Below are 23236 nucleotides of genomic sequence, written 5' to 3' on the forward strand. Positions count from 1 at the left end.
AACTCAAAGAGATCCTCCTGTCTCTGCTGCCCGAGTGCTGGGATCAAAGGTGTGTGGCACCACCGCCCGGCCTCTGAACTTTTTATCCCTCACCCATTACAGTGGGACCTAGCTGTCCTCTGTGTTTGATCTCTTGGTCCAGCCTATGAAGCAAAGGCCTGTGGTCTGGAACACACTGTAACCACCCAGGGCAACTAAGGAAATGACTTTAAGCGCCACAGCTTGAAGCAGCCTCAAGCCTGCACAGGCAAAGCTTGGCAGAGTGGAGCTTGCACATAACCTCGCTCAGGAGGCTGCAGCAGAATTCAAGGCGGGCCTGGTTTACATAATGAGTTCCAGGCCACACCTCCCCTTCAGAAGTCACCACTGCTGTAACGACTGCTGTAACAAACTCCGTTAGTCCTTTAAGAGCTAAACAAGGAATTGGAGCCATCGAACGGCATGCCAACCAGCACGCAGGGTTCCTGGCCGCACTGGCTAGTTTGGAGTGGCCGCCGCCTGCGTTAAGACCGAGGAGGCGCAGAGCGGTTGGCCTGGACGCGCTTCCGGGGCCTGGGGAAGGGGGCGGGCTCCCAAGCTCCGCCCTGTGGGTGGAGCTACGTCCAGCAACAAGCCAAGGCTGCGGCAGGTAATTGGTGCTGGGCTGGAGGTCTCTGGGCGGGGTCACTTGGAGGAGAGAGGATCCCTTCCTCTCACAAAGTGTGCCTTAGCTGGGTGGAAGGGACCGTGTCCCTGGTCTCCGCCCGGCCGCATTAGCGGAAAGCAGGCAGCCATTACTCCCCGATCCTGGCTTCTTCGCGGAGATGTGGCCGGGGGAGAAGATGTAAAGGAGGTGGCTCTTGCGAAGCCGGCCCCTCTGAGCTCTGACCTTGTGGTCAGTAGCCTAGGCCGTAGGTGGACCTCACCGGTGCATCTCTTCTTTAACTCCCCTACTTCTCTCCGCGGGCCCATTGGTAAGTTATCAGAATGAATCTGAAGGTCGGACATGCTAGGATTTTAGAATCTAGTCTAGATACTTTTACTATTATTTTGAGACAAGAGTCTCACATGTGGCCCAGGCTGTCCTCTATGTCAGTCTGTTGCCTCAAGCCCCCCAAGTGTCAGGTAGGGCACTACCGTGCCTGCCTGACTACAGACTTTTAAATAGATAATTACATTCAAGGGTCTGAGGGTGTAGTTCAAGGGGCAGAGTGCCCACCTATTGAGAACACAACCCTGGGTCCAGTCTCCAGTATGGCATAAAACCAGGCATGGTGGTAATTGCTTGAAATCGCAGCGTTTGGGTGGTGGAGGCAAGAGGATCTGACGTTCAAGGTTGTTTTTGGCTACATAGAGAGTCGAGGCTACCTAGGCTGCATAAGACCTTGTCTCTGAGTAAGTACGTAAATAAGTTTGAAAAAGGGCTGGAGAGATGGCTCAGAGGTTAAGAGCACTGGCTGCTCTTCCAGAGGTCCTGAGTTCAGTTCCCAGCAACCACATGGTGGCTCACAACCATCTACAATTCAATCTGGTGCCCTCTTCTGGTGTACAAGCAAACATGCAGACAGAACACTGTGTACATAATGAATAAATAAATTTTTTTAAAAAGTGAGAAAATAAGTTTAAAAAAGATAATTACATTTAGAATGATTCCTGTAATAATGATGGCTAAATAGATATTGCCATATAAGGAATCCAAGCCCAAGTCCTTCTAATTTAGCCTCCCTGCGGGCTTGGGGGTGGGAGGCTGGCTAATCCCTGAGACAGGAGCAGTAATTAGAGACTGGAAAGGGAAAGTTCCTTTGAGGAACCTTTGAAATGGACTTTTTTTTTTCCTTTCTCCTCTCTCTTTTGTTTTTATTTTATTTTATCTGTTGGTTTGTTTTTCTTTTTTTTTTTTAATTTTATTTTCCAGTTTAAATTTAGATAAGAAACAAGGTTGCTTCTCCTGTAGCTTTGCAGGCAGGCTGTCCTGGAACTCGATCAGTAGACCAGGCTGACCTCGAACTCACAGAGATCCGCCTGCCTCTGCCTCCTGGGTACTGGATTAAAGGTGTGTGCTGTGGCCATTGCTGTTTCACCACCGCCGCCACCACCACTGGCTTTCTTCTTTTTTTTGGGGGGGGTGTTTTGGAGACAGGGTTTCTCTGTGGCTTTGGAGGCTGCCCTGGAACTAGCTCTTGTAGACCAGGCTGGTCTCGAACTCACAGAGATGCGCCTGCCTCTGCCTCCCACTGGCTTTCTTAATTGAGTTTTTAAATAAGCCTGCAAAACAGTGTGTGTAGGGGAGCTGGAGAGATTGCTCTGCTGTTAAGAGCACCGGCTGCTGTTCCAGAGGGCCCAGGTACAATTCCCAGCACCCATATGGCAGCTCATAACTGTCTGTAGCTGCTGTTCTAGGGGATCCAACACCCTCATACAGACATACATGCAGGCAAAACACCAATACACATAAATACATAATTTAAAAACTCAATGTGTTTCATTATGGCATTGTCATATGTATGTGCTGTACATTGTTCTGATTGACTTGTATTCCCTGCCTTATTGCCGTCCCCATGCCTGTTTCGTCTTTAATAAAGACCTCTGACATTTTGGTATATGCCCCTCCCTCATGAATCTCAGAGACAGATGGAAAACATTAGCTGAAAAACTTGAGTAGTTGTGTTGTGTCAAGGGCTGGGGCTTGTAGCTCAAGTTAGATACCTAGGATGCATAAGACCCTGGGTCTGAGCCGGGCGTTGGTGGCGCACGCCTTTAATCCCAGCACTCGGGAGGCAGAGGCAGGCGGATCTCTGTGAGTTCGAGACCAGCCTGGACTACCAAGTGAGTTCCAGGACAGCCTCCAAAGCCACAGAGAAACCCTGTCTCGAAAAACCAAAAAAAAAAAAAAAAAAAGACCCTGGGTCTGAGCCCTGTCACTGGGCTGGTGGGGGGAGGGGCGTAGGAAAGAAAAAAGCTGGATATAGTGGCTGCAGTTCCAGTACCAAGGAGACTTAGACAGGAGGATTGCCCAGAGTTGAAGTCAGCCTGGGCTACTAGAGATCTTATTTCAAAACAAAAAGGATTATCCCATACGTGTGCTAATTTTGATCCACATTTACCAGAAATTAGAACATTCAACCTCAAAGATTTGGTGGGTTAGTTGTTGTTCCTTCCCAGTTTTGGGATTCAACCCGGGGCCTTGTTCATCCTGGGCAAGTGCTCTACCAAGGAGCTCCTCCACAGTGGACTAAGAGAGGTTTTTGAGGGGCACAACTGGATTTGCTGTGTTATAGGAAGAATCCTGAACACTGCCTTCCTCTCTCCTGCATAGGGCATCATGAAGCAGCTACCAGTCTTGGAGCCTGGAGACAAGCCCAGGAAAGCTACATGGTCTGTAAGAAAGGATTCAGACACACAAGAACTTGAGTTTTTGCTTCCTATATGTGTAGTTTACTAACATATTTGAGCATCACTGCAATGAAACTGTGGTAATTGGACTCAGACTGTTTGGGGAGGTCTTCAGAGGAAAGATGGGGCCAATAATTATCACAGAGCAGCTGTTAGTTTTATTAGAATCTGTTTGCCAGGAGGAATAAAGCGCTGGCCATCTGGCACCCTCAGCCCCAGCTCTTAGGTCCCCGCCTGAGCTGTGAGTCATTCTTCAAGTTGCAAGCAATTGAATCTGGGTTAGACTGGCTTCAGTGTTCATTGGCTGGCTGTCTGCTAAACCCTACATTCAACAGCTCACACTGGCTAACATCAATGGCTGCTGTGTAGGCTCCGGAAGTCCAAAGGCAGATAGTCCCTCTGTAGTGAAGTTAGAGACAGAGCAGGTGATGGAGTTTGACCTGCACTGAGGGGCTCACAGAATGTCGCCGAGAGGTACAATGTTCCCAAAGGACTCCAGGTGAGCCTCCATGCCCACTTCCACACAACCTGCCTTGCTTCAGAGCCATCCCACATGTGCTGGAGATGTGCTCTAGAGTAAATATCCAGCTTGATCCCCAGGTCTGAACAACAAGATAAAGCAGGCCCCTTAAACAAAGCCCTGTGTTATCAATCTGTTTCTGCCTATGCGTCCAACCTCAAATGTCTTTACTTATTCTTTTGCTGTTTTGTTTGTTGTTGAGACAGAGTCTCATGTAGCTCAGGTAGGCTCCTAACTTTCAGCAATCCTTTTTCAGCGTCCCAAGTGCAGGAGTTACAGGCATGGCCACCAAGATAGGCTTTGTTTTGTTTTGAGACAGGCTGTCCAGTATTCAGGTAGTAGGGTCACTTGGAGTTCAAGGCTAGACTGGAAAATGGAGTAAGATACTGTCTAGAAAAAAAGAAAGACAGAAATAACTTTTATGTTAAAACTTTTCTTTGGCTGTGAAAACAATGGAAGAGATATTCATGAAGCTTTTAAGCTGGCCTTTTACCCACTGGTCCTGAGGGCTGTGAAGGCAAGGATGCTGTCTCATTCAGCATCTTTCTAGATGTTTATCTGTTCTTGAATGCAAGGCTCAAACTCTGAACTTCTTTACACCTCTGTTCCTCAGTTGTTAAACTCAAGCTGCAGTAATAGTACTGATGACTAGTGGGCCTCCATAAAGGTGGCTGCTTTGTGAGCAGTGTACGTGGGACATGGTTAGCAGTCCTTCAGGGCAAGGGACACACAAATCCGAATGTCAGAGCAGTCAGAGGAAGGATCCCGAAATCACTGATAATGACAGAGTTGGGCGTCCATAGGAAGCACCGGGGCAAATAACAAACAGTGCAGGAAAGGGATACTAGGGTTCTGAGAGTTCCAAGGGGCTGGTGGAGAACGATGAGAGCAAAGGAGACAGCTGCCGGAAGGTGAGGACACACCCAGAGGAAGAGGGATGGACAAGCCAGGTTCTGGAAAGAATGCAGGGAGTGGGAGGGGTCAGGAGTGCCAACATTAGAGAGCTCAAATAAGACAGGGCCTGGGGACTAGCTGGGTACTGTTATTCATTGTGTGCTCTGACACACCTGTAATTCCACATTTGGGAGGTGGGGGCAGGAACATCTGGAATTTAAGGTCATCCTGGGCTATCTGGAGTCCCAAGACCAGCTTAGACTCCTTTTTTAAATATTTTATTTATTTATTGCATATACAATCTTCTGCCTGCATGCCAGCAGAGGGCACCAGATTTCATTCAAGGTGGTTGTGAGCCACCATGTGGTTGCTGGGAATTGAACTCAGGACCTCTGGAAGAACAGTCAGTGCTCTTAACCGCTGAGCCACCTCTCCAGCCCCAGCTTAGACTTCTTGAGACCCTGTCTTAAACTAAATTTTGGTTGATTTGTTTCCAACCAGGAAGCTTGAAATGCTTTTTTTTTTCTGTTAAAAATCAAAATAAATGTAGTGGGGAATGCCTGGCCCTATATTTAGCTTGTGAGCTCTAGGTTTTGGTTCCACCTGGTTGAGCTTTCCAAGCCTGAAAAGACTTAATGGATTTTATATAATCCTTAGGGGACTTAATCCATGAGTTGTTGAGAATTTTCTCTACTGGGCTGTTAACTAGGACCTTGGCATCATGGGTGTCCCTATGGATATGATAATGCCCTAGCCATTGTTTACTGAGTCACTCCCTGCGTCCTTGCAAATTCTGTTTGAGTCTTCACAGCCCCCTTTGGAGGTAAAAACTATCACAGTCCTTGGGGTTTTGTTTTGTTTTGTTTTTTTGGAGACAGTTTTTGTTTTGTTTTGTTTTTGGAGACAGTTTCTTTGTGTAACAGCCCTGGCTGTCCTGGAACTCACTCTGAAGACCAAGCTTACCTTGAACTCAGACTCTGACTCCAGAGTGCTGGGATTAAAGGCATGTGCCTCCACTGCCTGGCAACAATCCCTTGTTTTATAATAGAGAAAACTAAGGTCCGAAAGGTTGAGTGGCCCCCCCAAACACCACACATGTAGAAAGCACTGAAGCAATACTTGAACCTGGTATGTCTGAACCCACAGACCACAATAACACCATCCTGATGGTGGGAAGGCACTCCAGTGGAAATCTCACAGGTCAGTTCCCCTGTCTACCTCAGAGCCTCATAGGAGTCAAAGTCCAGTCAAAACTGAAAAGCCAGAGACTACCGAGTGAAGTGTCAGGAAATGACACTTTTCTGGACATAACTGAGATATCAGTGTGGAGCCGGTGAGACAGCCAGCAGGTAAGGGCATTACCCCAGTAAGCCTGGTGACTTGGGTTCAATCTTGGGAACCCACATAAAGGTAGAAGGAGAAAACCAGTTCTGTGGAGCTTTTGTCTGACCTCAACACCTGCACCTACACATCATGGGCATGCTCACATCCAATAGTAGTAACTAAAATTTAAAGCATCAGTATGTGTGCCGGACCTCTCATCCTGGTGACTATTTTGTGAGGAACGGAAGAATATTCTCATACAGGACTTGTGAATGTGTGTTCCCTTTGGCAGGTACACCTTGACTCGACCTGGAGACAAACCCTGCCCTCGAGTTGGCCACAGCTGCTCCTATTTACCCCCAATTGGTGATGCCAAGAGAGGGAAGGTCTTCATCGTAGGGGGAGCAAATCCAAACCAAAGCTTCTCAGATGTGCACATCATGGATTTGGGTAAGATCAACACTGCTCTGCTGGGTGTGGTGGAACTCATTTTCAAAACCAGAACCAGAGAGGCAGAGGCAAGACAAGCCTTGGGAGTTCAAAGCCAGCCTGGTCTATATAGAAGTGCCAGACCAGGAAAACATAGGCCCCGTCTCAGAACAATAATGATTGTAATAATACCAACTCATATCAGACAGCAGGGCTTTCCTCTTACAGAGAGGAATATCTTTTCTGGCCTGAGGTCTCGGCTGACCTCCAGCACATACCCACCTGCTCATACGTCATTGCTGGGGAAGAGTCTGTATCGAGCCTTGGCAACCTGGAAATTGGCTATCAACTGTTCCAGGAGACATCCATGACTCTCCTTTCTCCTGTCTTCTGTCCACATTCTAGTTAGTCATCAAGCCCTGTCATTGTTCCTTTCCAGCTAGTGAATCTTTTTCATTCAGGTCTCCTTGCCCCTATGGTGACTCCCTACACAGTGCGAGTGTTACTTTGTTTTGAAGAGGTCTTATGTAGCCCAGGCTGGACTTGCACTCATGTAGCCGAGGATGCCCTTGAACCTCTGGTCGTCTCGCCTTCACTGGTCTATGTGAAGCGGATGCTCAAACTCTGGTTTTCGTGTGTGCTCTCCCGTTTCCCCCTCGCAGGTCTGACCACATGTGATTATTTCCTGTACTTCCCACAAGAGTTTAAGGTCCTCAGAAACACAGTGAGGCTGTGTTACTCATAATTGTATCCCCAGCCACTGCCAGAGCATGTGGACAGAGCAAGCACTTTGTATTTGGATGGATGGATGGATGGATGGATGGATGGATGGATGGATGGATGGATGGATGGAAGAAACTGTGAAATTATTACTATGTGCTATACTGGTATACAAAAACTGAAGATTGGTGACACACATTCATGTTTGACTATGGCCATGTAACATTTCTGGTGTGTGTGTGTGTGTGTTAGTTTTTTTGAGACAGGGTTTCTCTGTGTAGCCCTAGCTAGTCTAGATATGTAGAACAGTCTGGTTTTGAACTCACAGATATGTACCTGCCTCTGCCTCCAAAATGTTAGAACCTGAGATTAAAGATGTGTGTTACCACACCCAGTTCAAGTATTAATATTTTTATTACATTTATTATTTTAAACATGTGCCTAGCACACAGAGATTAAAGAACAACTTTGTCATATTTGTAAAGATTTGGTTTATTATTATTATTTATTATTATTTCATTAGTTAATTTAGTTTTTCAAGACAGGGTGTCTTTGAATAGCCTTAGGTGTCCTGGAACTACCTCTATAGACCAGGCAAGCCTTGAACTCACAGAGATCCACCTGCCTCTGCCTCCAGAGTGCTGGGATTAAAGGTGTACATCACCACCACCCAGCTGCCTTAATTTTTTTTTAAATAGAGATGATTGGATTAAGAAATTATTTTAAGAAAGTACCTACTGTATATATGTGTACCACAGAAGGAGTTGAAGCCACTAGAACTGGGATTAAAGAGAGTTGTGAGCTACCGTGCTGCTAGGGACTGAACCTGGGCACTCTGCAGTAACTACTCTTACATTATTCTATTGTTTGTTTTCCGAGACAGGGTTGGAGGCTGTCCTGGAACTCTCTCTGTAGACCAGGCTGGCCTCAACTCACAGAGATCTGCCTGCTTCTGCCTCCCGAGTGCTGGGATTAAAGGCATGCGCCACCAACATCCAGCTACTGTTTTTAATATGTGTGTGTGGAGGGGGAGTCTGCCTGGGGATATATGCATGTGAGTGCCAATGCCCACAGAGGCCAGGAACATTGCATAGATGCTGGGAATTGAGCTTGGGTCCTCTGCAAGATCAGCAAATGCCCTTAACAACTGAACCTTCTCTCCAGCCCCAACTATGTCAGTTTTTACATGCACACTTGATTGGTGAATGATTCAAGATAGAAATAACAGAAATGAGGCTGAAGAGATGGCTTAGCAGGTAATGGTGCCTGCTGCCCAGCCTCATCTGAGTTTGATCCCTGAAAACCACTTGGTGAAAGGAAGAAACTTAACTCTCAAAAGTTGTTCTCTGATCTCCATGCAGGTGCTGTGGCACAAACATGTGTGCACATATGCACAAATGAGAAACAGAATATAATTAGAAGATTCTAAATTGCCATGTTGGGCTTCTCATAATAGTTTTAGGAGGTCTGATGTCTGTGCTCCTGCATGACTATGTGGCAACAGTTATTTAGACTTGGAAGTGTCACCTATCCACAAAGTTCCTACCCATGGAGCTGCCCAATCTCTGCTTATACTGTCCAGGAACTTGAATCTCTACCCCCAGCCCTTAAGGAGCTTACGCTCTGCCTCGGTTATATCTCTGTGAGAGCTTCTTCCTATGCAGTTCGTGCTAACCTAGAATTCTCTGTGTAGCCCAGACTGGTATCAAACTCACAACCCCTCTGCCTCCACTTCCCAAGCACTGGGGCCCTGGACCACCGTACCAGCTTCAATTACCATCTTCATTACAAGTTACCAGATGATGACCTTAGCAAAGCCATTTGGACCACAGTATCCTATTACATAGAGATTGCTAACCGACTTCGTATGCAGTCATGGTTAGCTAACAACATGATACATGGTCCTAGCTTAGTATTTGCTAACTAAAACAATTAATTGATTTAGGCATCATACTCTGTTTGCCCAGAGATCACTTAGTCGGGCCACTTATAATGGGGCTGGGGAAACTGAGATTTATATAGGTATCAGGAGTGCGTTTCAGAATCTAAGGGCAAAAAATAGCAGCTCAGGCTGTGGAGAGAGTGGAGACTGGATCCACATGACCCCGTCAGTTACAACTAGAAGGTTAATGCTATGCATATGTCACCTGGACTCTGTGGGAGGAAAAATGGAGACAGTTTCCATGAGAGAGGGTCCGTGGACCAGGCAGGCAGCCTGCAAGTGTGGACTAGCGAACATTCCCGAGTGGCCATGCTCCCTTTAAAGACTTGGTGGTTGGTCATTTATGATCACACTCTTATTTTCACTCTCCTTCCCAAGTTTGTCAGCCGGAATACCAGTGACAGCCCCAGTCTAAGCACTGGGGAAATGTTTTCTAGGAACACAGCAGTGGGACACGGCCACCACGGAAGGTCTGTTGCCTCGGTATGAGCACGCCAGCTTCATCCCCTCCTGCACCCCTCACAGCATCTGGGTGTTTGGGGGTGCGGACCAGTCAGGAAATCGAAACTGTCTACAAGTCTTGGATCCTGGTGAGTAGACAGAGGTTATTTTCTTTTTATCACACACATAAGAATGCAGTTACTTTACCGTACATCTGAATTGCCAACCTCATATAATGAGGATATTCAACGCTATAAGGAAAACAATATATTTATTTACCAGAGTGGGGTTCACTCCTATACTCATAGAAATAGGATTTTTTTTTTTTTTGGTTTTTCGAGACAGGGTTTCTCTGTGGCTTTGGAGGCTGTCCTGGAACTCGCTTGGTAGTCCAGGCTGGTCTCGAACTCACAGAGATCCGCCTGCCTCTGCCTCCCAAGTGCTGGGATTAGAAATAGGATTTTTTTGTGTGTGTGTGGTTTTTTTTGAGACAAGGTTTCTTTTTTTTCTTTTTTTTTTTTTTTTGGTTTTTTTGAGACAGGGTTTCTCTGTGGCTTTGGAGGCTGTCCTGGAACTCGCTCTGTAGACCAGGCTGGCCTCGAACTCACAGAGATCTGCCTGCCTCTGCCTCCCAAGTGCTGGGATTAAAGGCGTCCGCCACCAATGCCCGGCTGAGACAAGGTTTCTATGTGGCTTTGGAGGCTGTTCTGGAACTTGCTCTTCTAGAAGAGGCTAGTCTCGAACTCACAGAAATCCACCTGCCTCTGCCTCCTGAGTGCTGGGAAGAATTTAGGTTTTTTTTAACCTTTTAAAATGTATGTGTATTAGCCGGGCATTGGTGGTGTAAACGAGGTCAAGGAGATTATACAGGTTCTGTGATGTACACATGGAAGCCAGAAGCCAGCTTGTGCAAGCCGTTGCCTCCTTTCTCTGTGTGGGTCCCAAGAGTCAAGCACACCTGGACGGCCCGGGACTCATGACGTGATCTCAAGTGATGGAGTTACAGAAGTGTGCCGTGGAAGGTGCCCGGCAGGACCGCATTTTCTTTTGGGTCAAGTATTGAAATTTCTCTGTAGTGTTTGAAAAGTGTCTTCTTAGATGTCCATTTGATTGGTCTCAGTGTTTGTCATCCTCCCTGCCCTCCCTCTCTGGAATGTAAATGCTTTTTTCACTTAATTAATTAGTTAATTTTTCTTTTGAGACAAGGTTTCTCTGTGTAGTCCTGGCTGTCCTGGAACTCACTCTGTAGATCAGGCTGGCCTCAAACTCAGAGATCTGCCTGCCTCTGCCTCCCAAGTGCTGGGATTAAAGGTGGGTGCCACCACCACCTGGCCTTAAATGCCTTTTTTTTTAACAAAATATATTTTGTCTTGTTTTTTGAGACAGGGTCTCGCTTTGTAGCCCTGGCTGCCCTGGAACCCTTTATGTAGACCAGGCTGGCCTCAAGCTCAGAGATCCACCTATCCCTGCCTCCCAAAAGTGCCATTAAAGGCGTGTGCCACCACCATGACTGAAATGTCAATGCTTTGAGGTTAAGGATTTGTTCATTGTTCCTAGAGTCCAGAACACAATTGAATATAAAGTAGACACTTCACCATCCTCCTGGTCTATACTGAAGCTGTTTTTTCTGGAACACCATCATAGAATGTGGTTGTTAAGTTGGGTCTGGTGGTACAGGCTTGATATCTCAGCTGCTTGGGAGGCTGAGACAGAAGAATCACAAGTTCAGGGTCATTCTGTGCTAGAGTATGATGGTTGACAGTTCGGATCAGGCCGGAGTGTAGACAATAGTAGAGTACATGCCTGCCTCTATGAAGGTCCGTGATGCTATTCACCATGACCTTGAGCAAAATCCTTTCCTGTCATTCTGGGATGTTAAAAGTTCCTTCCTTGCGAACTTGTTCAAGATTTAAATTAGTAGCTAATATTACTCTCTGTTAGTTGCTGTATTGATCCAGAAGAATTTGAAAAGTAGAAATCAGTTCTGGAAATCTTCCTTTAAAACGATGGTGGTGGGGTGTGTGTGTGTGCTCTTCAGCCCAGGGCTCCTCCTACAGACCATGTCTTTTTGACTCTGGGTGATGGCGTTTATTTAAAAACAAAACAAAAACCCATAGAGGTACACGCCTATAATCCTCGCATTCGGAAGGCAGGCGTAAGCAGATCTCTATGAGTTTGAGGTCAACAGGCCTACGTGGCAATTCCAGGCCAGCCAGGGCTATATAGTCAAACCCTATCAAGATTCAAAACAAAAGCAAAACAGTGAAACTCTGGGAAGATTCTGTCAGAGAAATTGATTTTGTGTGTGTGTGTGGAATATTCCTTTACACTGTGATTGGTTTAATAAAGAAGAGGGCTGGCCTGTAAGCAGGATAAGGTTAGCAGAAAGAACCAGACTAAGAGAATGCTGGGAAGGAGGAGTAGGAGGAGTCTCAGGGATCACCAGCCAGACTCAGAAGAAGCTACACGAGAAGCACAGAGGTGAGGTAAACAAGACTCAGGGCAGCACATACATTAATAGAAATGGGCTTCTTTAAGTTATAAGAGCTTGTTAAAGCAAGTCTATGCTGGGGCTGCAGAGATGGCTCAGAGGTTAAGAGCACCAACTGTTCTTCCAGAGGACCTGAGTTCAATTCCCAGCAACCATATGATGGCTCACAACCATCTACAATGAGATCTGGTGCCCTCTTCTGGCCTGCAGGGATACATGCAGATAGAACACTATATACATAATAAATAAGTAAAAGTCTTAAAAAAAAAAAACAAGTCTATGCTTTTGGCCAAGGATTTATTACTATTTATTTAGTTTTGGTTTTTTGAGACAGGCTTTCTCTGTATTGTTTTGGACGCTATCCTGGAACTCTCTCTGTAGACCAGGCTGGCCTCGAACTCACAGAGTTCCACCTGCCTCTCCCTCCCAAGTGCTGGGAGTGCCCCACTGGCCAAGCATTTATGATTATTAATAACTCTGTGTGTGGCTATTTGGGACTGGCTGGCAGGACAGAAAAGTCTGCTTATGTTCTTTATTTGTTTTGTTCTTGCTGATAGAGTCTTGCTGGAGAGCTCAGGCTCTCTGTCTTCCTGCCTCGTTCTCGTGAGTGCCGCAGTTGCAAGCTTGAGCCGCCATACCCAGGATTCAGTTCCTGTGATTTGAGCTCTAGAGAGGGATCGTTTTGCTCTGGTGCAGGCTGAGGCCCTTTCCATCTGCACGCTCTTGCTTGGCCCCCACATGTATCACCATACATGTGCCCCACGTAGTATTCTGTATGCTGAATGCAGATCTTTTGCAAAAGGCAGAGAATTTTTCCAACAAGAAACACTGCTCAGTTGTTGTGGAACTAGTGTGGGAGTCTGACTGCTCCTCTCTCCGTAGGCCTTCACAGCTTCTGGTCGTTTCTCGGGGTGAGTAAGCACCGTGGGATGAACCAAGAGCTCAGCGTAATGAGTCCTTTTCTGTGCCACCAACCAGCTCCCAAATAATGGCATGGAGACTTCTTAATTATTATTGATTGTAAAGACACAAGATTTTCATTAATTATGAAAGCTTGATTTGTAGCTTAGACTTGTTCCTAATTAACTCTTATAGCTTAAATTAACCCATTTATAGTAGTCTACGTTCTATCACGTGGTGGTGTTACTTCCCTTCTGTCTAGCACGTCCTGTTTCCTCTCCGTGTCTCCCTGTGTCTCCTCACGCCTTGGCTGTCTCCTGCTTCCTTCTCTCTGCCCAGAAGTCCTGTCTATATCTTCTGCCTAGCTCTTGACTGTTCAGCCCTTTATTAAACCAATCACAATAATCTATCTTCACACAGTATACAAATATCCCACAACGGCCCAGGCCCACTGCCCTGCATGAGAAGGTGCTGAATTAGTGTATCTGTTCCTATAACATTCATGTTTTATTTTGAAAGGAAAGAAACTCTGAACATGTTTTTTATTTCAAACAGAATAGTAGAAAAGGCACAGCTCATGGTGTTATTAAAACTGTTCAAACTGGAGCTGGAGCCAGTGTTCTTAACCATCATTCTAGTCTGTCTTCTTTTTTAGGACATATTTTCTAGAAAACTTGGCACATTTGAGCTCAGGTGTCTAGTGGGAATGTATTTTAGTAGACACTGGGCTCCAAAATGCAGAGGCAGAGCTGTCAGCAAACACGATACCGATCTCACTCCTCATTGAAATTAAGGTTTCTCATCGCCGGAGAATTTGGTCTGTCTGGACAACCTCTGATGTCTTTGTATTCTTCCTTGGCATTGGAGAGTACGAGCTCTCTGCCTAAAGTTGTGTCCTGCCGTGCCCCGCCGTGCTCCTTAGAGACTAACTGTACAGAGGTGGCCTTGCTAAGCCTGCCAAGGGTCACAGTTGGGGCTTGCAGTTGTGCATCAGTGGTGAAATGCAAGCCTATCAGGCCCTGGTGCAGGTCCCCAGAACCTCATAAAACTAAGAGTAAAGCCAGAAGACCCTCAGCCTAGGTCTTGTTATTTTCTCTCTGGACTAGAAACCAGAACTTGGACCACACCAGAAGTGAGCAGCTCCCCGCCATCCCCAAGAACATTCCACACATCATCAGCAGCCATTGGAGACCAGCTATATGTCTTTGGAGGAGGAGAGAGAGGTGCCCAGCCTGTGCAGGACGTGAAGTTGCATGTATTTGACGCAAGTATGGGCTGGGCGTGTGGGGGTCTTGGGGCTGCTCACCTGGTCAGGGCCACCTCAGCCTTTGTTATCTCTCATACAGGACACAGGGACTTGAAAGGGTTTGAAGGCTGGAGAGATGGCTCAGAGGTTAAGAGCACTCACTGCTTGCCCTTCTAGAGACTCTGAGTTCAATTCCCAGCACCCACATGGTGGCTCACAACTATCCGTAATGAGATCTGGTGTCCTCTTCTGGTATTCAGACATACATCAGGCAGAACACTGTATACATAATAAATAAATAAATCACCTCCAAAGCAATAGAGAAACCCTGTCTCGAAAAACAAAAACAAAAAAACAAAAGTTAAAGTAAAAGGTTTTGAGCTAAGTAGGGTATTTGCCTAGCATGCACCAAACCCCACCCACATTTTGTTCCTAGCACCGCACAAACCAAGCATGATAACAGATATGTGTCTATAATCACAGCAGGTGAGAGATCAGGCCTAGCTGAGGATACAGCTATGTTTTAAAAACATAAATCAAGCTGTGTGGATTGGCACACATCTTTAATCCCAGCACTTGGAGGCAGAAGCAGGCAGGTCTCTGTGAATTCAAGATGAGCCCAGTCTACATGGTTCCAGGCCAGCCTTGGCTACTTAGTGAGACCTTATCTCAAAAAACAATGACAAAAAGATGGTTACTCTGGGCTGGATGTAGCTCAATGATAAAGCATATACTCAGTATGTGAAATACTCTGCACTTGATTTCCTGTACCTCTCAAAAACAAACAACAACAACGAAAGAGAGAGAGAAAAAAATCTTCAGTGGATTTTTACAGAAGTAGACACCTGTAAGCCGGGCGTTGGTGGCGGACGCCTTTAATCCCAGCACTCGGGAGGCAGAGGCAGGCAGATCTCTGTGAGTTCGAGGCCAGCCTGGTCTACAGAGCGAGTTCCAGGACAGCCTCCAAAGCCACAGAGAAACCCTGTCTCGAAAAACCAAAAAAAAAAAAAAAAAAAAAAAAAAAAGAAGTAGACACCTGTATTTTAACCTAGGGACAGTTCTGGGTTAGTGTTTAAGGAATATATTTTTTCAATCCAAAGCAAGATTGGCTCCCTAATACTCAGACTGTAGGACCAGCATGCTAGATTATTGACTTTGCAGTCTCTAGCCCTGGATGTGTCCAAGTAGAGGTTGAGTAGTAGGATTGAGATCTACTTGACTAGTAAGTCAGAGACAGGATTCCAAGGTCACTTCCTTCTTAGAGCATCTTTGCTCTGGGAGATGCTGAAGAGGCATGCTACCTCGTGCTAACACATTTACTTTTGTAGACACTTTGATGTGGTCTCAGCCAGAGACACATGGAAGTCCTCCATCTGCTCGGCATGGCCATGTGATGGTGGCAGCTGGTACAAAACTCTTCATCCATGGAGGCTTGTCAGGGGACAAGTTCTTTGATGATCTCCATTGCATTGATATAAGTAAGTATGTTAGAGGATCAGGGGGCTCATGAGTTCAAAACTCTTTAAAATGTTCTTGGAAAGAATTCATCTTTGCTCTTGTGTGTTGGTAACTTGAGTAGCTGTTAGAGTCCTTCCTAGATTCCATGAAGTATGGCCTGAATAGTAAGGAATATGAGGCTGGAGAGATAGCTCAGCCATGAAGCACAGAGGACCTGGGTTGGGTTCCCAATACCCACACAGCAGTAACAGCAGCTCCAGAGTCTGTTGCCCTTTCTGTTCTCCATAGGCACCGTATTCAGGTGGTGCTCAGACATACCAGCTGGCAAAACAGTGTACACACTAAATAAGTGAATTAGACAGGTAGATAGGCAGACAGACAGACCTGAAGAAGAAAAGGAAGAAGAAAAACTATTATTAACAATTGGAGCCAGGTGTTGGTGGCACACGTCTTTAACCCTAGCACTCGGGAGGCAGAGGCAGGAGGATCTCTGTGAGTTCCAGGCCAGCCTGGTCTATAGAGCGAGATCCAGGACAGCCTCCAAAGCAATACAGAGAAACCCTGTCTTGAAAAACCAAAAAACAAAAACAACAAACAAACAAATAAACAATTGGGACTATCGAGATGGCTCAGCAGTTAAAAATACTTACTGTTCTTGCAGAGAGCCCATGGACACACACATATATGCACATAATTAAGAATAAGAAATTTCTAGCCAGGTGGTGGTGGCACGAGACTTTAATCCCAGCACTTGAGGCAGAGGCAGAGGCAGAGGCAGACTGATCTCTGTGAGTTCAAGGCCAATATGTCAAGATGGAGGTTTCTGTCCCACCTGCTCCTACAGCTGCTTTACCCCAAATAAATACACAAAGACTCATATTAATGTATAAACTGTTGGCCGATAACTAGGGCTTCTTATTGGCTAGCTCTCTATTAATTATTAACCCATAACTACTATTCTATGTGTTTTTACATGGCCTTATCTTACCAGAGAATGCCTGGCGTATCCTGTCTTCTCCGTCTCTATATGGCATCCCTTTATACACTTAGGGTTTGTGTGGCGCTGTCACCTCTTCCGGCACGGCGTTCCATGGCTCTTCCTACAGTTGTGTCCCCAGCTAGAGCTCTTTAGGATTTGGCTCTTGCCCCATTTCTGATCCAGATGGTGGAGGTAGATGACCAGAACTGCATGTTTGCTAGGCTGCGTGGTCAAAAGCCCTGCAAAAAGGACAGGTAGAGAGAACCTGAAGATTCTCTCCTCTGAAGACTGGACTCTCTTCTGAGTCTCTGGCTGTGAGCTCCGAAGGGTGGGGACTTCCTCTTTTCCTTTGTGTGTTGCAAGCACTCAGTGCAGTCTGCTGGACATCGTGTAGGCACTTGTCTGCTCTTGAGTGGACAGATGAATAAATGAGCGAGGTCTTCCTGGCTCTAGGCTACAGAGCAATGGCAGGAAGGGCAGAAGGCACAAGAACTCCCATGCAAAGGATTTGAGTCCTTACAAAGCAAGCTCACTAGCTGGGATTCCTCCATTTGCCTCTCTCTCCCTCCCTCCCTCCCTCCTTCCCTCCCTCCCTCTCTCTCTTTACCTACCTATGCAGCCCAAAAGACAGGGTTTGTTCTTGTTGCTGTTTTGAGAAAAGGTTGTTCTGCTCTGGTGGCCCTGCAACTCACTTTGTAGACTAGGCTGACATCAGTCTCACAGGTTCTTTTCTTCTTCTGACAGGGTTTCTCTGTGTAGCCCTGGATGTCCTGGAACTCGCTCTGTATACCAGGCTGGCCTGGAACTCACAGAGATCCACCTGCCTCCGCCTCCCGAGTGCTGGGATTAAAGGCGTGCGCCACCATGCCAGGCTATTTTTTTTTTTCTTTTTTTTGTAAGATTTATTTTATTATGTATACAGTGTTCTGCCTGCATGTAATCCTGCAGGCCAGAAGAGGGCACCAGATCTCATTACATGTGGTTGTGAGCCATCTTGTGGTTGCTGGGAATTGAACTCAGGACTTCTGGAAGACCAGCCAGTGTTCTAAACCACTGAGCCAGCTCTCCAGCCCTTGGGCTGATAATTGTCTAAGACTGCCCATTTTCCTGTGCTGAGGAAGTGTTTCCTAGCTATTGTTTTCTTACTTCCCAAACAGTCTCTAATGTATGTATATCCTTTGAGTGTTCCTTCAAAAGCATGCAGACATCTCGGCAAAAAGTGTTGGAAATGAGTGCTGAGTCAGCAAGATGCATGAGCGAGGACACAACCTTGCAGCCTCAGTATGACCGACTGTGCCCCTTCTAAGCTACCCTGGTCGGTCTCTGTCCCCCTCTCACTCTGCATGTTCGTCTATAAGAAGAGAGGATGTAGACAGAAGTGACAGCAACTCACAGGGCTGAGTTCGCAAATTCTGGCCAGCACTTGCAAAGTTGCTGTTGGGGGCCTGAGAGATGGCTTGGCATCTTCCAGAGGACCTGGCTTTGATTCCTAGCACCCATGCAGCAGCTCATAGCCAGTGTAATTTCAGTCCAAGGTATGAAGCACCCTCCTCTGGCCTCCTTGGGGAACCATGCATGTGTTGCACAGGCGAATATCCTGGCAAAACGTACACATGCATAAAATAAAAATCAGTCTTTAAAAATGTGTTTAAAACACGTACGTATATATGGGCATGTATGCCTGCATATTTGTGTACATGCACACACACTCACAACCCTGCCTATCTGGACAGTGAACAGTTAAAGATTTCATCTCTTTTAAAGGTTTCAATGTTTCCCAGCATACTCTAAAGAGGAGATTCTCATGAGATGCTTTTTAAAACTGTAGATCCTTTATTTCAGATCAGAGAATAATTCAAACTGCCCTCTCTCAAAAACAGTTCTGCATACTTAACCTTTCTCTGTTACTTCTTATTGATCCCTGTGGCCCAGGCATGGTGTTGAATGCCTTTTAATCCCAGTGTTTGGGAGGTAGAGACAGGAGTTCAAGGCCAGCCTGGTTTACATAGGGCATTCCAGACCAGGGCTACATAGTGAGACCCTGTCTCAAAAAAAAAAAAACAAAAAAAAAAAACAAAAAAAACAAAAAACAAAAAACAAAAAAACCCCAGAAACAAACAAACAAAAAAAAAACACTTCCCTGTGGATGACCCTCAATAATCATTTTGCAAACTGCAGCAGATAGTTTTGGAATCATGTTTTAGCTCATGTAAAAAACTCTTTCTTGTGACAGGTAACATGAAATGGCAGAAGCTTAGTCCCACAGGGGCTGTTCCAGCGGCCTGCGCTGCCCATGCTGCTGTGGCTGTGGGAAAACATGTGTATGTGTTTGGAGGAATGACTCCCACTGGAGCACTGAACACGATGTACAAGTATCACACAGGTGAGCAGGTGACACTCCTGGTCTTTAAGCAAAGACAAGCAGAAAAGTGATCCAGAATCTTGTCGAGCCATGGTGGTGCCTTTAATCCCAGGACTTGAGGCAGAGGCAGGAGGATGTCTGAGTTCTAGGACAACCAGGGCTACACAGAGAAATCCTGTCTCAAAACCTTTAAGAAACAATCCCCTCAGAAAAACATGTAGCCCAGCCAGTCTGAAAATGGCAGCAATCCTCCTGCCTGTGCCTCCTGAGCACTGGAATTACAGATATACACTGTGTGACCCAGCCTGGTTTTCCCTTTATTTCCTCTGTGGATTAACTAATGCAGAAAATCACTGACTGTTTCTGGAAACATCTGTGTCTGTCCCTCCTAATTAGAAAAGCAGCATTGGACCTCCCTTCAGTTTGGTCCTTTCCTACCTCCTGGACGACTGGACCACTCCATGTGTGTCATCCCATGGCCAGTGCCGTCCACCTCTGAGAATGAAGACTCGGATTCTGTCATTCTCAACTGTGAAGCTGAGAGAACGGGCGCTGCTGGCGTACACGTGGCTCAGGGTGGTGAGGAAAGTCAGACTAACATGTCGCTCTGTTTCGTGTTCGGTGGGATGAATACCGAAGGGGAGATCTATGACGACTGCATTGTGACTGTAGTTGACTAATAAAGCCCACATTTTTATTATTTGTTACTTTTTACAAAAGTGAGGCCTCTGTGAGTCACACTGCCAAATCCCTGGCACAACGTATTCTCTTAACCATGAGTGCCGTGCACGGGGCCTGCAAGGCTCAGCAGATAAAGGCACTTACCCCTAAACCTCCTAAGCCTGATGACCTGAGTTGAATCCCAGGAACCCACATGATGGATAGCCAACTCCTACAAGTTGTCCTTTGACCTCTGCGTGTCTGTTGTGACAGTGTGTGTCTACTCGCATGCTGGATGCATGGATGATTGGTTGATTCTTTTTTCTTTTTTTTCGGTTTTTCGAGACAGGCTTTTTCTGTGGCTTTGGAGGCTGTCCTGGAACTAGCTCTTGTAGACCAGGCTGGTCTTGAACTCACAGAGATCCGACTGCCTTGTTCCTTGTTACATAGAGAAACCTTGTCTTGAAACACACACACACACACACTTTTTTTTTTTTTTGCTTCAAAACCACCAATAGGCAAGTGTTTAGGCAGGTCTGGAGTGTAACTAAGTCTGTGGGTCAAAGCCCAGTCAAATGTTAAAACTGACCTTGTTTACTTCATGCTGGGTCAAGGGATACACACACACACACACACACACACACACACACACACACACACACAAAGTCTTCATCTTTCACTTAACCAACTTCGGTAACTGGATAACCAACTACAGACAATTCCAGTATAAAGTTTTACCAGCAATAAAATCTCCAGATAATCAAACTAGGTATTGGAGTAAACATTTATCAATTGGAATTTCTGCAATATGCATTAGCTAGTCATTTTTTAAAAAGTGCAGACAAGGGACTAGAGAGATAGCTCTGCAGTTAAGAGCACTGCTCCTACAGAGAACCCAAGTTCAGTTCCCAGGACCCACTTGTAGCTGGCAACTGTTTCTAATCCACTTCCCAGGGGATCCTATGCCTTGATACTCTGCAGGCAAACCACTCATACAGATTATCTGAACTTGAAAAAAAAAAGTACTGACAAAAGCTGGGTGTGAGATCGTTTTTTTGGTTCATAAGCATGATTGGGTGCTCATGCCATTGATGACGTGTGCCTCCCCTTAACCTTGTTCAGACTTGGGCACATTACTCATCTAAACAGAAAAAACATCGGAGCATGGTGCTGTATGCCTTTAATCCTAGTCTAGTGTATATATTGGGACCCTGATCTGTTTGTTTTTTTTTAAAGGAGTGCTAGCAATGGAGGACAAAGAAGATGCCTTGTCTTTCCTGTTCACCCCTTGACCCAGCATGAAGCTAACAAGGTCAACTTTTTTTTTTTAATTTTAATTAATTTTACACACCAACCATAGTTCCCCCTCTCTCCCCTCCTACTGCTCCCCCACTTCCTCCCCATCCACTTGCTCCCCCACTTCCTCCCCATCCACTCCTCCCAAAGGGTAAGACTTCCATAGGGAGTCAACAAAGCTTGGCACATTAAGTTGAAGCAGGACCAAGCCCCTCCCTCTGCATTGAGGTTGAACAAGACATCCCACTACAGGGAATGTGCTCCAAAAAGCCAGCTCATGTACCAAGACTAGATCTTTGTCCCACTGCCAGGGGTCCCACAAACAGACCAGGCTATACAAGCACACATACATAGGGCCTAGGTCAGTAACAAGATCAATTTTAACATTTGTCTGGACCTTGACCCAAAGACTTAGTTACACTCCAGACCTGCTTAAACACTTAACTATTGGTGTTTTTGAGGCAAAGTTCTGACAGTAGACTAGCCTCAAAATTGTAGTCTCCCTGCCTTAGCATCCCAGAGTGCTAAAATTACAAGCATGTTCTATCATGCCCCTGCGCATCTCTTTACGGTAAGATGGACAGGACTGGAGCAGATGAAATAGGATTGCACATTGTAACCTTTGCTGATACACTCCTGCCTCAGCCAGCTTCCTGAGTGTAGGAATTACTGGTATGAACCACCGTGCTGGGTTCAAAACATCAGATATTGCACAAACAGGAAGCTCAAGAGTGACACGGGGTTGCTGTCAGGTCCCACATCTACCATTCTTTTTTCTTTTCTTTTTTTGAGAGTTTCTCTGTGTAGCTTTGTAGACCAGGCTAGCCTCAAATTCCCATTGTGCTGGGACTAAAGGGGTGTGTCACGACCTCCGGCCTCTTCTACCATTAAGTAAACTAATCTTACAGCTGATTGTTCAGTACTGAATTTCATGTTAGCACTGGACAAAATCCTCATTGATCATACTGATTACCTAGCTCATCCCTTTCCTGAGGAAGGCAGTCTTAACAATCCTCAACCAGTCCTTTGACTAGCAAGTGAAATTTGTCATTTCAGGGTTACTATATATAACTCACAATACCAGCAAAACCTTTCAGATTTGGGGGTTCTGACCAAATTAGGCTTCTGAGCATGTTTTGATTCATAAGCCCTGCTGAACTACATGCATAAGTGTAGCTGGTATTTCATTAATCCTCCTGCCTCCAGACTGAGCCACTACACCCAGTATGCAGTGCCAGGTATCAAAAATAGGACTTGAGTCTGTTAGCTGTCTTTTTTGCAACGGTCTCTACATAGCTCTGGCTGGCCTGGAGCTCACTATGTAGACTAGGATAGCTTCAGAGATCCTCCTGCCTCTGCCTCCTAAATGCTTCTTCAGAGGTGTGTACCACTGTGAACTTTCAAAGTATACATTTTAAAATGTAAATTACAAACTAAGTTACCACCCAGTAATACAGAGTGTTTGACACATTCAAGACCCTGGGTTTGATCTTACACCACAAAGAAAAATAAAATGCATGTGTGTAAGTCATCAATCTTTTTTTTTAGCAGAGGATTATATTCAAGGCTTCACACTTGCTAAACAATACCCTACCACTGAATACATACCCATTTTTGTATCTTTTCAGACAGCCTCAGTTCCCTAGGCAGGGCTTAGACTTGTCATTCTCCTACCACAGCTGAATTAGCCTGGCACATCGCCATTTCATAAGAGAATCTGCAGCCCCACAGCATTACTTGTTAGAGGAAATCAGAAGGGGCAATGGTATGCACTTTTACTCCCAGCACAGGGGAGTAGAGACACATGGGTCTGAACTCAAGGCCAGCCTGGTCTAAAGTGTGAGTTCTAAGACAGCCAGGCCTACAAAGACCTTGTCTTGAAATACTAAAACCAAAGAAGCAACAAAAAACCCCAGAAAGCAATTTTACAAAGGGGAAGTAAGATTTCCATCATGGTCAAGAGAACTGGGCTTAGGCACTAAGAAATGAGCCTTGCCTAGGGGAAGAAACAGCAAACTTCCTTTGCCTTGCTGTAAAGCTAGACCAACTCAAATTCCCAGGAAGGAGAACAACCCAGCAACATCACAAGCCCCCTCCCCTGCCCAACATACAGACAGACGCACCTGAGAATCCAGCCTTAAATTTTAGTTATCTAAAGTAAAAGACGGAAAATTACAAGCTTTTCACAAAAACTAGACCAGTG

At 45.8% G+C, this 23236-nt stretch overlaps 1 protein-coding gene and 1 non-coding gene across 7 annotated transcripts; both read left to right on the forward strand.

Moving 5' to 3' along the window:
• Positions 1 to 437: 437 nt before the first annotated feature.
• Rabepk (Rab9 effector protein with kelch motifs) lies at positions 438 to 19777 on the forward strand. Of its 6 annotated transcripts, none has more exons than XM_040735678.1 (8): positions 438 to 628; positions 3296 to 3354; positions 6402 to 6559; positions 9638 to 9790; positions 14139 to 14300; positions 15607 to 15756; positions 18949 to 19098; positions 19474 to 19777. In XM_040735678.1, exons 2-8 carry the CDS (start codon positions 3302 to 3304, stop codon positions 19755 to 19757), a joined length of 1110 nt encoding a protein of 369 aa, XP_040591612.1. In that variant the 5' UTR covers positions 438 to 628; positions 3296 to 3301; the 3' UTR covers positions 19758 to 19777. The 6 variants fall into 6 exon arrangements, with proteins under 6 accessions (XP_040591612.1, XP_040591615.1, XP_040591611.1 ...); XM_040735677.1 differs by lacking the exon at positions 438 to 628 and adding an exon at positions 649 to 953; XM_040735681.1 differs by lacking the exons at positions 438 to 628; positions 15607 to 15756 and adding an exon at positions 648 to 953.
• A 1006-nt stretch (positions 19778 to 20783) lies between these two features.
• LOC121136083 lies at positions 20784 to 20884 on the forward strand. The gene has a single exon (XR_005873213.1). It is a non-coding gene; the product is annotated as a small nucleolar RNA U13 (small nucleolar RNA).
• The last annotated feature ends 2352 nt before the right edge of the window (positions 20885 to 23236 follow it).

This window comes from Mesocricetus auratus, unplaced genomic scaffold (assembly GCF_017639785.1).
Source record: "Mesocricetus auratus isolate SY011 unplaced genomic scaffold, BCM_Maur_2.0 Super-Scaffold_100047, whole genome shotgun sequence".
NCBI classification, from domain to species: Eukaryota; Metazoa; Chordata; class Mammalia; order Rodentia; family Cricetidae; genus Mesocricetus; species Mesocricetus auratus.

Bases quoted from the DNA above. Each gene is read 5' to 3' on its own strand.
- Rabepk (XM_040735678.1), top strand. From the start codon at position 3,302: ATGAAGCAGCTACCAGTCTTGGAGCCTGGAGACAAGCCCAGGAAAGCT. The intron at 6,560-9,637 runs GTAAGATCAACA...AATGTTTTCTAG, and splicing joins TGTGCACATCATGGATTTGG to GAACACAGCAGTGGGACACG. The intron at 14,301-15,606 runs GTATGGGCTGGG...TTACTTTTGTAG, and splicing joins GTTGCATGTATTTGACGCAA to ACACTTTGATGTGGTCTCAG.